Source organism: Emys orbicularis, chromosome 4 (assembly GCF_028017835.1).
Source record: "Emys orbicularis isolate rEmyOrb1 chromosome 4, rEmyOrb1.hap1, whole genome shotgun sequence".
NCBI classification, from domain to species: domain Eukaryota; kingdom Metazoa; phylum Chordata; order Testudines; family Emydidae; genus Emys; species Emys orbicularis.
Window position 1 is genome coordinate 108,030,541 of NC_088686.1, and position 14,796 is coordinate 108,045,336.

The following is a 14,796-nucleotide window of genomic DNA, read 5'->3' on the forward strand; positions in this document are numbered from 1 at the left end:
CAGCAGCCTGCCCTGGCCGTGGGGCCACTGCCAGCTGGGAGGGGAGGCTGCCTTTCTAGGGTCCCTGATTGCCCTCCGAGAACCAGTCTCCTTCCCCCGTTTCCTCTCCCTCCCAGCCTAGTGTACAGCAATGGCTGGGGGCCGTGCTCTTGCCAACTCCTGCTGCGGGCCTACAGAGGATATGGCTTTCTGCTGCTGGGCCCCCCGTTCTCTGGGGTGAGCCCTCCCCATCACTGCCCTCCCTCCCAGTACGCTTCGGTGGCAACACGCGCTCGCTCGGTCTCCTAGGCATAGCCCCACTCCCGCGGTGTGCGCCTCTCATCGGTATGTAGCAGGCTCTGGAGTGCTGGATTCGCCAATGGCTGCTGGCTCGAGTGTCTCCATTGTGCCTGCCCTGTTCACTGCACCTCTGCTGGGACTGGCGGGGCAGCCCCCATCTGGCTGCAGAAGGGCCCCGTGTGGCCTTCCAGCCCCTCTTGGTGAGCACCCTGTGTCTAACTCACGCCTGGCTCCCCCAGGCAGGCTGAGCCTACTGGTCCGACTAGCAGAGCCCTGGTGGAAATGCTGGGGGAAGCCAGAGGCCCCACCCTCCTCCCCAGCCCGCCATTCGGAGCCATACAGGCATTTGAGAATTTTGGCCGCAAAAAACAAGCCGGTTTACAAGAGAGAAAGGAAAGTTTATTAGAGCCGTTCCCCCCGGCTCGCGGTTCTACTTCAAATCACTCTACGAGTGCCTGTCTCTGCAGAGATGCCGAGGGGCACATCACCCGCAGGAGAGCTGTCACCCTTCCCCTGGAGCCCACCCGGTCGCCTCGTGCCAGAAGGGCTGGCTCACATCACTCCACTGCGCAGTGCCCTGCCGGGCAGCCAGTGAGCAGCCCAGCGGCTGGGCTGTGGATGGAGAGTGGGCCAGTCACCCTCAGAGAAAGGGTGGTGGCGGGGGAAGCAGGGGGGTATGGGGAGAGTCCAATGGAGGCGGCACAGCAGTGCCCTGGTCCGAATCCCTGTGCCTCAGCGTGTTGGTGGAAAGGAGGACAGGGGAGAGAGCGTCTCTGAGGATGATAGTGCTGCTAGTGTTGTAAGAACAGCTGGAGTGCCGCCCTGAAGCCAGGAGGAGAGCACTGCTCCTTCCCCAGCTCACCAAACAGCAGGAGGCGGCCAGGCACGGGTAGTGAGGGAGCAAGCAGAGCTGGAGAGAGAGGTCGGAAGTGTAGGAAGTGTGGCAGGGGCAGTCCTGCCTGGGGGGCACTGTAAGAGCCAGGACACCCCCATCCCCAGCCGGCTGCGGTGGGTCTAGCCTCCAGGTTGCATTGCGTGTGTGACAGCGATGACCCCTGTTGCCACTAGGACGATGATGAGGATGAACAAGAGGAGGGACAGGACCAGGGCCATGATGTTTAGGCACTTGGCGGTGGAGCCGTAGCTGCTTGCGCCGCTGTGGTCGCCGACGACTTTACGATCCCTGGCCTGGAGGGAGGGAGGGAAGCAAATACAGCGCGTGATCCTCGTGCTTGGGGGCAGGGTGTGTGACCCTCTGGGCTCGCAGTCCCAGGGCCCCCAAATTCCCCAATCTCAGCCCCCCCTCCCCGTGGAGCATGGGCAGGGGTGTATGAATTTTGGGGCATGGGCCTGTGAGACTTTTGGGGGGGGGGACACGTGGGAGAATCTCAAGGCCCTGGGGCAGTGGCTCTCAAACTTTTGTACTGATGACCCCTTTCACATAGCAAGCCTCTGAGTGCGACCCCCGCTTATAAATTAAAAACACTTTTTTATATATTTAACACCATTATAAATGCTGGAGGCAAAGCGGGGTTTGGGGTGGAGGCTGACAGCTTGCGATCCCTCATGTAATAATCTTGCGACCCCCTGAGGGGTCCCGACCCGCAGTTTGAGAACCCCTGCCCTGGGGCGATGGGCAGATGTGCTGTCAGGGGCCATCAGAGCTTGGCTGTGGGTGAACAGCTGAGCTCCCAAGGGGATGGGTATGTCTGAACGCGGGGACCCTGGGGGCTGGGTTTAGGAACAAGCTGTGTGTTTCTTATCAACCGCCTGCAGGAAACAGGAGTTGCTCACGGGCAGAGAGAAACAACCAGGAAACTCCCCAGAAGGCCAGGGCTGGGAGGGGGAAGCGAATTCCTGCAGCATTGCTCTGCACAGAGGGGCTGAGTGCGAGCGGCAAGAGGTGGGAGACCTGTCGGATCCCCATGTTAGAGCCTTACAAAGCTGCACAGGGGCTTCTCTGTGACCCCCGCGTCTGTAACGGGAGAGGTGCAGGCCCCATCAGCCCCGAGGTCCCTGTGCGTTTAGACTCAGCCCCGGTCTCTCTCCCAGCAGTGGGGTTTCCTAGTCTGGGGCTCAGCCCCCTTGATTCCGGTTCTCTTCCCTTTTAGGGCATCTCTGTGAGCGATAGCACCCCTTGCCCCAGCCACAGAGCTGTAGGATGTCTGCTCTCCCCCCCATTAGCACCATTAGTGCTTAGCCCCCAGCAACGGGGTCCCCACACTCAGGGCCTCCTTTGCGGTTCCAGTTGTCTCTCATACTTGGCCAGCAGCTGCTTATTATCCCCTTCCTCTGGCCCCAGAGCCGGGCTCTGGCAGGAAGAGGCCCAGCGTGGGAGCTCCGCACGCTCTATCTAGGCTGGGGAAGGGGGTGGGGCGGGGGGTTGTGAAGGTTACGGAGCTGGAAAGTTGCTACTAAACCTTGTCCGCTCCCAGGGCCTGAGGGTGACTTAACGGGGCAGCCCAGAATCCTGGCAGCACTGGCGGGCGGGGGGACCCCTCAGCCCAGCCTGTGGAGCCTCAGCCACTCATGCCCAGCTGCTCCCGGGTCACCCCCTTTGGGGAGAGTAGGCGGCAGGGTGGGGAATCGGGAGAGGCCCGTTCCGGGGTCAGAGGGAGCGACAGCAGCCGCGTCTAGGTCAGCCTGAGGTCAAGGGCTAAGCCCGTCAAGGGAAGAGCCTCACCTCAGCCCCAGCGTGGTGCACACGCATTCACTGCAGCACATGGCCGCAGGCGATTTGCCCCGCCACAGGCTCCCCCATGAGGCTGAGACCCGCAGGCCCCAGACTCGCCCCAGGGGCCACATGGCACGCGCAGGGCAGGGCGGGGCACGGGCCCCTCTCACCTTGACTGAGAAAACCAGCGCCATGAAGCCGAGGCAGCAGAAGTTCACGTAGAGGGTGCTGAAGATGGACCAGATGATGTGGTCGCGAGGCGGGGGCTGGTACATGCTGATAACGGTGGAGCTGACGGTGGCCCCTGGGGGGACCACCCCGATCTCATGCTCTTCCTTCAGGTGCTCATAGTTGTGGTGTGGGAAGGGCTGGTTGCTGCGGGCCGGGAAGGCGTACGGGAGGTTGTCCATCTTCCCACCGGGTGAACCTACAGCTGCTGGCTGAGCCTGGGCAAAGAGGGAGCTGCTGTGATCTCCCAGGCAGAGCTCAGGACTGGGGCAGCCTGGAGCTCAGAGCAAGGAGGGAGGAGGTGGAGCTGCAAGAGAGGGCTGGCCCTTGGTTTCCTGCTCTGTGTGCGGCTCTCTTTGTATTGCCCCACCTCCCCACTCCTAAGTTTCAGTTTCCCAGCCATTTGAGAGTAAGCTGGAGAACAGAAAGGTTTCCTCTGCCAGCTGGGGTCCCAGGACCCTGCAATCACATGAGTGATGGGTGACTCGAATCCCGATATTAGGGGCTTTGTCTTGTATAGGACGTTATTACCCTGGTATTATTCTGATTTTTTCACACTTGCTCTCTGGTCACCTCAGCCCTCTTCCCTGGGATTTGCTTTCCCAGCTGCTCAGCCAACCCCCTGGAGTGCCCACCCTGACTAAGTGGGCGACAGCTGAGAGCGCAGCTCTTGCTGCACCGTTTACCATCACTTTTATCCCCCCTGTTTGCTATCTCTGGGTGGGATGGGGGCCACAGAAAGACAGGCCCAGAGGGTTGAGGGCACTGCACCCCAATAGCTGGGGTACGCATGCAAGGCCCCGCTCAAGGTGTTTTACCCAGGCTCCTGCTCCTAGCACATGGAGCACTAGAAATACAGGCTGGGTTTTTGAGAGCCCAAGGGACGTAGGCGCCCAGCTCCCCACCAAGCCGTCCATCTCACACTCCACGACACATGTATGGAACAGATTAGTGCAGATGTGATCCAGCCATGAACAGCAGGAAGTCAATAGACCAGTGCATAACAATAGTTTGACCCTATATACCGTAGGTCTCCCTTTGCACCATAGAGGAAGAGCCGCTACGAAGCATGGATCTCAAAGTTCTTTACAAAGAGGGATCCGTTATCATTGCCTTCCTTTTACAGATGGGGAAACTGAGGCACGGGCCAATGAAGTGACTTGCTGAGGGTCACCGACTGAGTCTGTAGCAGGGCTCGGAATAGAACCCAGGGTTTCTGATTCCCAGCCCACGCTGCTAAATCTAACTTGCCTCTAATTGCAGGCAGGAGTGCAACTATAACACCGACACATAGCGCACAAAGAGCAGTGATGGCAAATGCTGCTGGGCTAATGTGAATCCTCGTAGCGGGCAGACTTGGAGGAGCATTGCCACCATCTTGGTCTTCTGAGGCTTGTCCCTGTTTCCCTGGATCTGCCCCCTTCCCAGGGCCTGTGCTGAGTTTCCATCCCATGACATATATGTCTGTCAGGATTGGAAGTGGCGGGGTCCTATCACAAGATAGCAGAGCCATGGTGCGAGGCACTCTCATTGCATTACACTTATTGGTCCTGTGCAAAATAGAGCAAAGGTGGCAACTCACTTAAATCTGGTGGGGGAGGGGAGGGAAGGGGAGATGGTCTGTCCAGGTGACTCCTGTGGCCAGGTGGGTTGGGGAGCAGCACTCTGGCAGAAGGAGAAGGCCTCTCTAGGAGCCCAGCCAGGGCTGTGAGACTCAGCCAGGGAAGCTGCTTCTCCTTCAGCTCACTGGAGGCTGGGCGTCAGTGATGCGTGAGGAGGCCTGGGGAAAGTCTGGAGCTGTCTGTTTGCTGGGGGATTAGCCGGTTTGCACACTTTCCCTGCTGGGTGGGGGTTAGGGGTAGCTCTGCTGACGGGAGCTGCCCGCACAAGCCCTGCTGTTTGCTCAGGCCCTAGGCCAGCCCCGGCTTCGCTAGTAAACAGTGGCAAGGTAGTTCTCCCTGAGTTCAGGCCCACCAGGGCCGGCAATGGCGGGAGCGCTAGGGTAGACAGGCCATGGGGCGGTTCTCACCAACCCCAGCAGGGTTAGAGAATGGGATGGTAAAGGTGCCTGTGCCCTGTCTACGCTACTGCTCCCACCATGATTACCCTGGGGGGTGAACTAAAGCTAGAGTTAGCTGGTGGAGCTACCCCGCCAGGGGACCCTGCACCTACACTCCCAGCACACCTGTCCCAGGGCCACAGGCTCAGTTAGGAGCTCTGAGGGGCTCCCCATCTCCTAGAGCCCGCCCGCCCTACGGCGGAGGTGACCTGGAACTGGGTCAATGTTTGCCCAGTGATCGAGCGCAGGTGCGGGGCAGTGACAGCGACAGCGACCGATCCTCGCTGTCCTGCCGTCCGCAGCCCCCCTTCTCTGTCGTGAGACGTGGTGGATACAAAGCAGTGGTAGCGGTTTCCCCCTCCTGCGTGACTGGTCAAAAGGCAGAGGAAGTGGTGCAGAGCTATGTGGTTTCCCATGAAGATGTGATTCTGTACCTTTCACTCCCCTTGTCCCAACTGCTCCGCTGGCCCTGGGGCCGGGGAGGCCTCTCTGCCTCAGGACTCTCTCCTCTGTGCCTCTCCCCAAACAACCTCTCACTGGGCAGGAGCACAGAGCTTCCCTGCAACCGTCAAAGGGGCCGGGATGCAACCAGCTGCAGCTGGAGCTGAACAGGGCCCAGCCAGGTGCTGGAAACAGGCCAGTGAGCATGTTCGCGCTGGGGGAGGGGCGGTGCAGTGTTTGGCTTCATCAGGCCCCTGAAACTGTGTTTCCGAGAAATCACGTGGCCCGTTAGCTCTCGCTTTCCCGACTTGGACGGCAGGACCCTCCTTTCCCGCCGGTTAGGTTTCTGGTGTCAAGGAAAGAGCAAGTGACAGAGCTAATGCGGGGGCGGGTTGGAGGGGAAGAACCTGGAGACATGCAGTGGCTATAGACCCAGCCGTACACTGGGCCTCTTCCTAGATACTGCTGCCTCAGCTGCGTCACCTCTGTTCCTTCCCTGGGACAGCCCCCGCATCCTCCTTCTCACTTTCCAGTAAAGCCCCTGCACACCCTCTCCCTGGCGCAGACCACTGGCCCCTCCTCTCACACCCACTCCTGGCACAGAGAGTGAGTGTGTGTGTGTGTGTGTGTGTGTGTGTTCACGAGAGAGAGGCTGTAGGAGCAAGGCTGGATCTGGGCTTTTAACAGCCCAGCATTTTGCATCGATGGGTTTTGGTTTAGCCCATTATAAAACTGGGGGCTCCTTCTTGCTAAATTCAGAGCCAGCTTTCAGAACCCACCCCAGCCATAGGATGTGTGGAGCTGCAGCATTGTCAGCCCCAGGCATCCAAAAATCAGACCCCAAAAGAATCAGGATCAAATGTCAGTTTATTTTAAAAAATGTTTGGGACTCTTCTTTTGCCTACTGGTTTCTGAGCCATCAGGGTTCCCTTGGGTCACATTTTCAAGGTTTTCCTCCACAACCAAGAGGGCTAGGAGCTTAGCTTTGGGGAACACATGCACGCACACACTTTTTCCATGAAATGTTTTCACAAACACACACACACACTTTTCCATGAAATGTTTTCACTCACACACCCCCTCACACCCCCACGCACGTTCATGAAATGTTTTTACACACACACACACACAAACACACACATTTTTCCATGAAATGTTTTGACTCCTGTAGCTGGCGTCTGCAGATAAATATCAAATATCACAAGACTCACAATAAAAATCACAGAATTTTGCAACTCTGGATCTGAGATTTTAGTTTGGAGAAGTCTCTAGCTCTTGGTTTAGGAACAACAAACTGTGTGTGTGCGTGTGTGTGTGTGTACACACGTGCGTTACTGTCCCCCTCTCCCATGCCACTTCTGCTTTCTCTGGACAAGAACCAAAGCCCAGCCAAGTCAGTGGAAAGAGTTCCAGTGACTCTGATAGGCTTTGGATCAAGGTATCTGTGTGTGTCCCTGGTGGCTAGCACCGCCAGCCACCAGTGCTCCAGCCAGCGCGGTAAGGGGGCAGGGAGCAAGGGGGTTGGATAGAGGATAGGTGAGTTTGGGGGGGTGGATGGGGTCGGGGTGGTCAGAGAGCAGGGAACAGGGGGTTGAATGGGGGCAGGGGTCCCGGGGGGGGCAGTCAGGAAGGAGAGGAGGGGTTGGATGGGGCGGCTGGGGGTAGTCAGGGGTGGGGGGGTCTGGGGGCGGTCAGGGAACAGGGGGGGTTGGATGGGGCAGCAGTCCCAGGGGGGCCATCAGGGGGCGAGTAGCAGGGGGGGTTGGATAGGGGGCGGGGGCCAGGCCACGCCTGGCTGTTTGGGGAGGCACAGCCTCCCCTAACCGGCCCTCCATACAATTTCAGAAACCTGATGTGGCCCTCAGGCCAAAAAGTTTGCCCGCCCCTGTGTTAAAGCTAAACTGACAAACGACACTCTGATCCCAGCAGAGGAGTGTCCACACTTGGAGTTATACAGTATAACCAGAGTGGTTTAACTGGTCACTTTCCCCCATAGACAGGCCCTTAGCCCAGCCTTGCAAAAAAACGTTCTGCAGCCTAACCACAGCAGCGGCACGGGTGTAAAATCTCTGTGTCCCAATCACACTTGTCTCAAAGAGGTGTGAATGCTGCCTTCCTCCCGCAGTGAGCTGAGCCTTAGGCCTGGTCTACACTAACCCCCCAATTCGAACTAAGGTACGCAACTTCAGCTACGTGAATAACGTAGCTGAAGTCGACGTACCTTAGTTCGAACTTACCGCGGGTCCAGACGCGGCAGGCAGGCTCCCCCGTCGACTCCGCGTACTCCTCACGCCGAGCAGGATTACCGGAGTCGACGGTGAGCACTTCTGGGTTCGATTGATCGCGTCCAGACAAGACGCAATAAATCGAACCCAGAAGTTCGATTGCCTGCCACCGAACCAGCGCGTAAGTATAGACAAGCCCTTAGAGGTTTTAAAGCCCTGCCGGAGGAGGTGTGTGCATACAAAGGGAGATGGGGGAGTATTAGAACACTCCATCCCTGGGAATCGGTGACCTGTTTTAAGTCCTGGGCCACAGCCTGTTCTCAGGTATGTCGCCATAAAGCAGCAATAGCCCCACCAGCTTCATTCCAGTCTGAGATGATTTTCAAAAGCTGGGTCACGGCCCCGCAGCTACAGAGGAAAAGCTGGGGAGAGCAGAAGGGGGAAGCTTTTCAGCATAAAGACAGACCTGGAATAAGGGCAACACAGACAGCCCAGGTGGTTTCAGGTGAAGCAGGCAATAGAAAGTTTGTGCTTGCTTCAGGGTTAGAACTAGGATGTGGGCCAGCTGACTTCAGCTGCTGAGAATGGGGCGATTAGTATGTTATGAAAGCATGCTAGGAGTGGGAGGAGTCTGGGGCCCCCTGAAAAACAGGCTCTAACTGAGTCTAAGGGAGTGCTATGGGAAATAGCATTAAGTGGGAGTTAACTGAGTGCATTGGAAAAGGTGGATTTATCTCCACTTTGATCTAAATTGGGGTTTAATGGCATTTTCCTTGAGAATCAAAGGAGTATATTGCATTTAAAACCTCTGATAGGCTGTATCCAGTCATAGTCCTTCCATTCAGACTACCCAGGGCTCCAGCCACTTATCAGAGGTTAATAGACACTCTTAATCTAAAGCAAGGGTCGGCAGCCTTTCAGACGTGGTGTGCCAAGTCTTCATTTATTCACTCTAATTTAAGGTTTCGCGTGCCAGTAATACATTTTAACGTTTTTAGAAGGTCTCTTTCTATAAGTCTATAATATATAACTAAACTATTGTTGTATGTAAAGTAAATAAGGTTTTTAAAATGTTTAAGAAGCTTCACTGAAAATTAAATTAAAATGCAGAGCCCCCCAGACCGGTGGCCAGGACCCAGGCAGTGTGTGCCACTGAAAATCAGCTCGTGTGCCGCCTTCGGCATGTATGCCATAGGTTGCCTACCCCTGATCTAAAGGCATGTGAGGGCTCAGTGTGCTTGGATGTTGCGGTTATCTACAGTGCCACCTGCAGGGAGCATCTAGAAGAGGCTCAAGAAACAGGATTAACAGCAAACCCAGGAGAATATGTCTTGGCCTAAAAAGAGAAGTCAGATTGCTGAGCTCAGGACTGGGGGAAGGCTTGTGAAAACTCAGCTAGAAAAGGTGCAGGCTATTCTAGAGAGTCCAGTCCAGCTCCTTTTGGGGGATCAGGTGTCACCGAAGGTTTCTCAATCTGCTCACTTCTTCCAAGTGCACTGGAAAAAGGAATGCAAACCAGCTTTGAAGAAAACCATCTGTGAACGTCCAGGACTTCAAAGCCCAGACTTGGCATATGAATGAGTAGTCTCCAGAGTTAGCCTGGCATCACTCTGAATGCGAGACAAAGCAGTACAGACCCCAGTAGCGTGTGTGCATCTGTGAGCAAGAACCTGCCCCCTGTCTCCTGACATGCACTTCTTGGCACAGACCCCTTGGGTTTGGCTGTGATGATGACCCTTCCCACAGCTTTCTTGAATCATTTGTCTCCTGCTCCCCAGTTCAACCCCTTCCTTCCCCACCCCACTCTCTAGCTTAACTAACTCCCTTTGGTCCTTTCTGGTCCACTGCCCTGCTCAGCTCTCTCCCTTTTTCCTCCCACATCTCGTCTCCTATCTGCTTTCTGTCTCAGTCCTGTTGTCTGTGTTTCTGCATGAATGGTCTGTCTTGCTCCTGCTTGCTGTTCCTATGCTGTGTTCTCTTCCTCCAAGTTCTCATTCTCCTCTCCCTCCGTCACTCCTTTCTTCTTGCTTCTACAGTATTCCTCATTCCCACATTTTATATTAAGGTTCCCAGGGTGGGTGCAAGGATGTTTTGCGCCCTAGGCGAAACTTCCACCTTGCGCTCCCCCCCCCCCCCCCGAGCCCTGTGACAGCTTTCCGCCCCCCCCCCCATCCTAAGGGCCCTCCCCCGCGGCAGCTCCCCACCCTCCCTCCGCCCTGAGGCGCCCCCCCCCCCCCCCCGTGGCAGCTCCCCCTGGCCTGGGGAGCCATGCGGCAGCTCCCCACCCCAGCTCACTTCTGCTCCACCTCCTCCCCGAGCACGCCGTCACCGCTCCCCTTCTACTGCCTCCCAGGCTTGCGGCGCCAATCAGCTGTTTGGCGCCGCAAGCCTGGGAGGGAGGGAAGCAGACCGGGGCGGCGTGCTCAGAAGAGGAGGCGGAGCAGAGGTGAGCTTGGGCGGGGAGTTCCTCTGCATGCCGCCCCCCCCCCCTTACTTGCTGCAGGCGGCCCTCCCCGCGCCCCCCTTCCCCAGCTCCCTCCGCCTAAATGACGACGACGACCGGGGCGGCCGAAGATCCGGCCGCTGCGGTCGCCGCCAAAGGACCCGAAATGCCGCCCCCCAAATACTAGCACCCTAGGCGACCACCTAGGTCGCCTAATGGGTTGCACCGGCCCTGAAGGTTCCATGTATAAAGATGTAGTGTACAGGAATAGGGACTATCCCTTTAAATAGCTTGTGAACTCTCTAGTGGTGCTCACTGTGTTGTACGTTTTAGAAGCTGCCAGAGCAGCAGTAAGTATATAGCTAGGCTTGTGTGTTGTGTATATTTAGTAAACACAGTTATCTGGGACCCAACTTTGTCAGTGCGATTTTGTCCTTTATTGTTGCAGAAGGGTTGATAAATGACCAGTAGATGTTTATAAGCATGTAACAAACATGAATAGCTTGTGTGGTATAGATGTTTATAAGCACATTGGTAGAAGGTGCTGTAGATAGTTATAAGCAACCAGTGGCACTCTTTAACAGACTATAACAATGGCTTAGCCATTTATTAAAACAGCTCTTAATCATTAATCCTTTGATCATGACTCGATCACATTTATAACGTTCAAACAGATAAGATCCAGACCAATGTTATATATAGTTGGTGGTTTAATAGGGCCAATTTCATAAAGCTAAAAACAATTATGAGCCAGATCAGGTGGGAGGAAGAAGTAATTGGAAAAATGTAAATGATAATTGGGATGTAACAAACGGAAGAAAGGGGAAGTTGATAGCAATGAACATAAATCACAAGTTAGGAATTGTAGAAAATTGATAAGGGAAGCAAAGGGACACAAGGAGAAATCTATGACTAGCAGAGTTAAAGACAATAAAATGGAGTTTTTAAAATATATTAGAAACAAAAAGAATCTTGACAATTATATTGGTCCATTACTAAATGGAAATGGTAAAATTATCAATAATAATGCAGAAAAGGCAGAGGTGTTCAATAAATATTTCTGTTATGTATTGGGGGGGAATGATATAGTCTCAACATATGGTGGTGATAACATTCTTTCCATTCCACTAATATCTCTGGATGATGCTAAACAGAAGCTACTAAATTTAGACATTTTTAAACTAGCAGGTCCAGATAACTTGCATTCAAGAGTTTTAAAAGAGCTGGCAGAGAAGCTTGCTGGACCATTAATGTTGATTTTCAGTAAATCTTGGACCACTGAGGAAGTTGCAGAAGACTGGAAGAAAGCTAATTCTTAAAAAGGGCAAACAGAATGACCCAGGTAATTAGAGACGTGTCAGCCTAACATTGATTCTGGTCAAGATAATAGAACAGCTGATATGGGACTTGATTAATGAAGAAATAAAGGAAGGTAATGTAATTAATGCAAATCAACATGGGTTTATGGAAAATAGATCCTCTCAAACTAACTTGATTTTTTTTTAGATGAGGTTACAAGTTTGGTTGATAAAGGTAATAATGTTAATGTAATATACTTGGACTTCTCTAAGGCTTTTGATATGGTACCTCACAACATTTAGATTAAAAAGACTAGAACGATAAAAAATTAACATGGCACACATTAAATGGATTAAAAACTGGCTAACTGATGGATCTCAAAATGTAATTGTAAACTAGGAATTTTCATTGAGTGGGTGTGTTTTCAGGGGGGTCCCACAGGGATTGGTACTTGCCCCTACGCTACTTAACATTTTTATCAATGACCTGGAAGAAAACATAAGATCGTTATTTACAGATGACACAAAAATTGGGGGAGTGGTAAATAGTGAAGAGGACAGGTCACTGATTCACTGATTTGGATCACTTGGTAAACAGGATGCAAACAAACAATATGCATTTTACTATGGCTAAATGTAAATGTATACATCTGGGAACAAAGAATGTCGGCCATACTTACAGGATGGGAGACTGTATCCTGGGAAGCAGCGACTCTGAAAAAGATTTGGCGGTGGTGGTGGAAATCTTGGAATACATAAATAGGGGAATCTCGAGTAGCAGTAGAGAGGTTATTTTACCTTTGTATTTGGCACTGGTGCAACTGCTGCTAGGATACCGTGTCCAGTTCTGATGCCCACAATTCAAGCAGGATGTTGATAAATTGGAGAGGCTTCAGATTGGAAAACATGCCTAATAGTGACAGACTCAAGGAGCTCTAACTATTTAGCTTAACAAGGGAAAGGTTAAGGGGTGATTTGATTGCAGTCTATAAGTACCTACAAGGGGAACAAATACTCAATAATGAGCTCTTCAATCTAGCAGAGAAAGGTGTGACACAAGCCAATGGCTGGAAGTGGAAGTTAGACACATATTCAGACTGGAAATAAGATGTACATTTTTAACAGTGAGGATAATTAACCATCGGAACAATTTACCAAAGGTCGTGGTGGATTCTGCATCTCTGGCGATTTTTAAAATCATGATTGGATGTTTTCCTAAAAGCTCTGCTCTAGGAACTGGTCTGCGGACATTCTGTGGCCTGTCTTCTAAGGAACGACAGACTAGTTGATCAGAATGATCCCTTCAGGCCTTGGAATCTCTGAATAAATGGAACCTTCATACAAACAGTGACCCCAATCTCTCAGGGCTCTCTCCACCGCCCCTTATCTCACACACGCTCTCCTCTCTCCTCCACCAAACATTCTCTGGTGCTTTTCCTCCCGCCCACAAAATCACACCCACGCTGCTCTGTCTCACACCCCGATGGCTCTGTCACATGCTCCACAGCCTTCCCTTCACAAGCACAGGGAGGTCCCCCAGAATCCTCTCCCACATGCAGGCTGCCCCCATCTGTAATCCACATGGGACACGCCCCCCCACCCCCCCGCTCAAAAATCCATTCACACACACTCTCACCCTCCCTTCCCCAACACAGGCAACAACCCATTTCTCTTTCTGTGTTCACCCTCTGGACTGTTTGTTCCTGGTAAACAAACAGCAAATTCTGCTCAGTACAGTTCAGTAAGACACAACCCCAACCCCCACCGCCTAGACTCTTGAACTGGTGAAATGAAAAACCAGGACCTGGCAGATGTCCTGGAAGAAATTTCTGGGAAACAGAGCCATCCTATGTGAAAGTGGGCCTGCCCTGGTAAAAGCAGGCTATAGGATCACTTGATTCCAGCCAACTCCCTTGATTTACACAGGGCTAACTTGGATCCTGGGGCCGAGATCAAGTGGACTCTACCTGTCTCTGTGTTTTCCTCCCCCTATCCCTGAAATTCATCCCTCCCCAAAGGGCAGAAGCACTAGAATGATGGACTGTCTTGATGCTGTTGCTGCCTGAATGGAGCTGTGCCCTCTTGCAAGAGTCTGGCACACCACATGTGGCCTCCTCAAGCTGCTGTTACCTGTTAATTGCCCTCAGCAGGGCCCTGTGCAAACAGACGCGACTCACCAGTGGTAGCGCCAATCACAGCCGCCTCAGCGGGACTGTCTATTTACTCTACCCCCAGGCTCTCCCTTCCTGCCATCTACAGCTGCCCCAGAGGTGAAATTCCTCTGAGCTCTGTAAGTTGCGGTCCTGGCAGCTGGCTGGCTGCCTGCCATGCTCCAGCAGCCTTTGGCCTTCTTTGCTCAAAGAATTTGTCCCGTCCTGCCCTGTAAACTGAGCTAGAAGAGTCAATACCACATGTGCCTCAATATCAAACGAGGTTAGAATGAAGCATATTGCAGTGTTGATCAGATGTCTCATAGGCATCGTTCCGCTATACGCTGGGAAGGGTCAGATCTGCCTCGCCACTCTTGGGTATCATCAGCCTCTGATGGATGCATCATAATAATCCCTGGGTAATGCAAATGGCTCATTAGTAGTTCCTGGGGCTCGAGTTGTGATCTGGGGCAAGTCTTGCCTTGATTTTTAAAGCCCTGCTACTCTGGACTAGTGATTCCGTGGACCAGACGATGTGACACAGCGGTGTTCCTTCTAATTTTTCCCATCCATGTGCGGAATGAATTTTCCTATGTGCACCAATATGGAGCTGATGTGTGGCGGGGGTGGGGCCAAGGTGTTCGGAGTGTGGGAGGGGGCTCAGGACTGGGACAGAGGGTTGGGGGAGTGCAGGCTCTGGCTGGGGGTGCGGGCTCTGGGGTGGGGCTGGGGATGAGGGGTTTGGGGTGAGGGAAGGGCTCAGGGCTGGGACAGAGGGTTGGAGGGGTACAGGCTCTGGCTGGGGGTGCAGGCTCTGGGATGGGGCCAGAGATGAGGAGTTTGGGGGTGCAGGCTGCCCTGGGGCTGCAGCAGCACCTGGGTGGGGGAGAGGCACCTCTTCCCACCACAGCCCTGGAGCTGGGAGGGAGATGCATCTATCCCTGTTGCAGCCCCGGAGCTGTGAGGGAGAGGTGTCTATCCCTGTCGCAGCCCCAGAGC

At 53.7% G+C, this 14,796-nt stretch overlaps 1 protein-coding gene across 1 annotated transcript; it reads right to left on the minus strand.

The window, feature by feature from the left end:
• Nucleotides 1-656: 656 nt before the first annotated feature.
• LOC135878665 (dispanin subfamily A member 2b-like) lies at nucleotides 657-3,507 on the minus strand. Its single transcript, XM_065404390.1, has 2 exons — nucleotides 3,124-3,507; nucleotides 657-1,467 (listed from the first exon to the last, which is right to left on the minus strand). The coding sequence occupies exons 1-2, from the start codon at nucleotides 3,361-3,363 to the stop codon at nucleotides 1,294-1,296; spliced, it is 414 nt and encodes a 137-aa protein (XP_065260462.1). The 5' UTR covers nucleotides 3,364-3,507; the 3' UTR covers nucleotides 657-1,293.
• Nucleotides 3,508-14,796: the final 11,289 nt, after the last annotated feature.

Bases quoted from the DNA above. Each gene is read 5' to 3' on its own strand.
- LOC135878665 (XM_065404390.1), bottom strand. From the start codon at position 3,363: ATGGACAACCTCCCGTACGCCTTCCCGGCCCGCAGCAACCAGCCCTTC. The intron at 1,468-3,123 runs GTGAGAGGGGCC...CCCTCCCTCCAG, and splicing joins CGCTGGTTTTCTCAGTCAAG to GCCAGGGATCGTAAAGTCGT.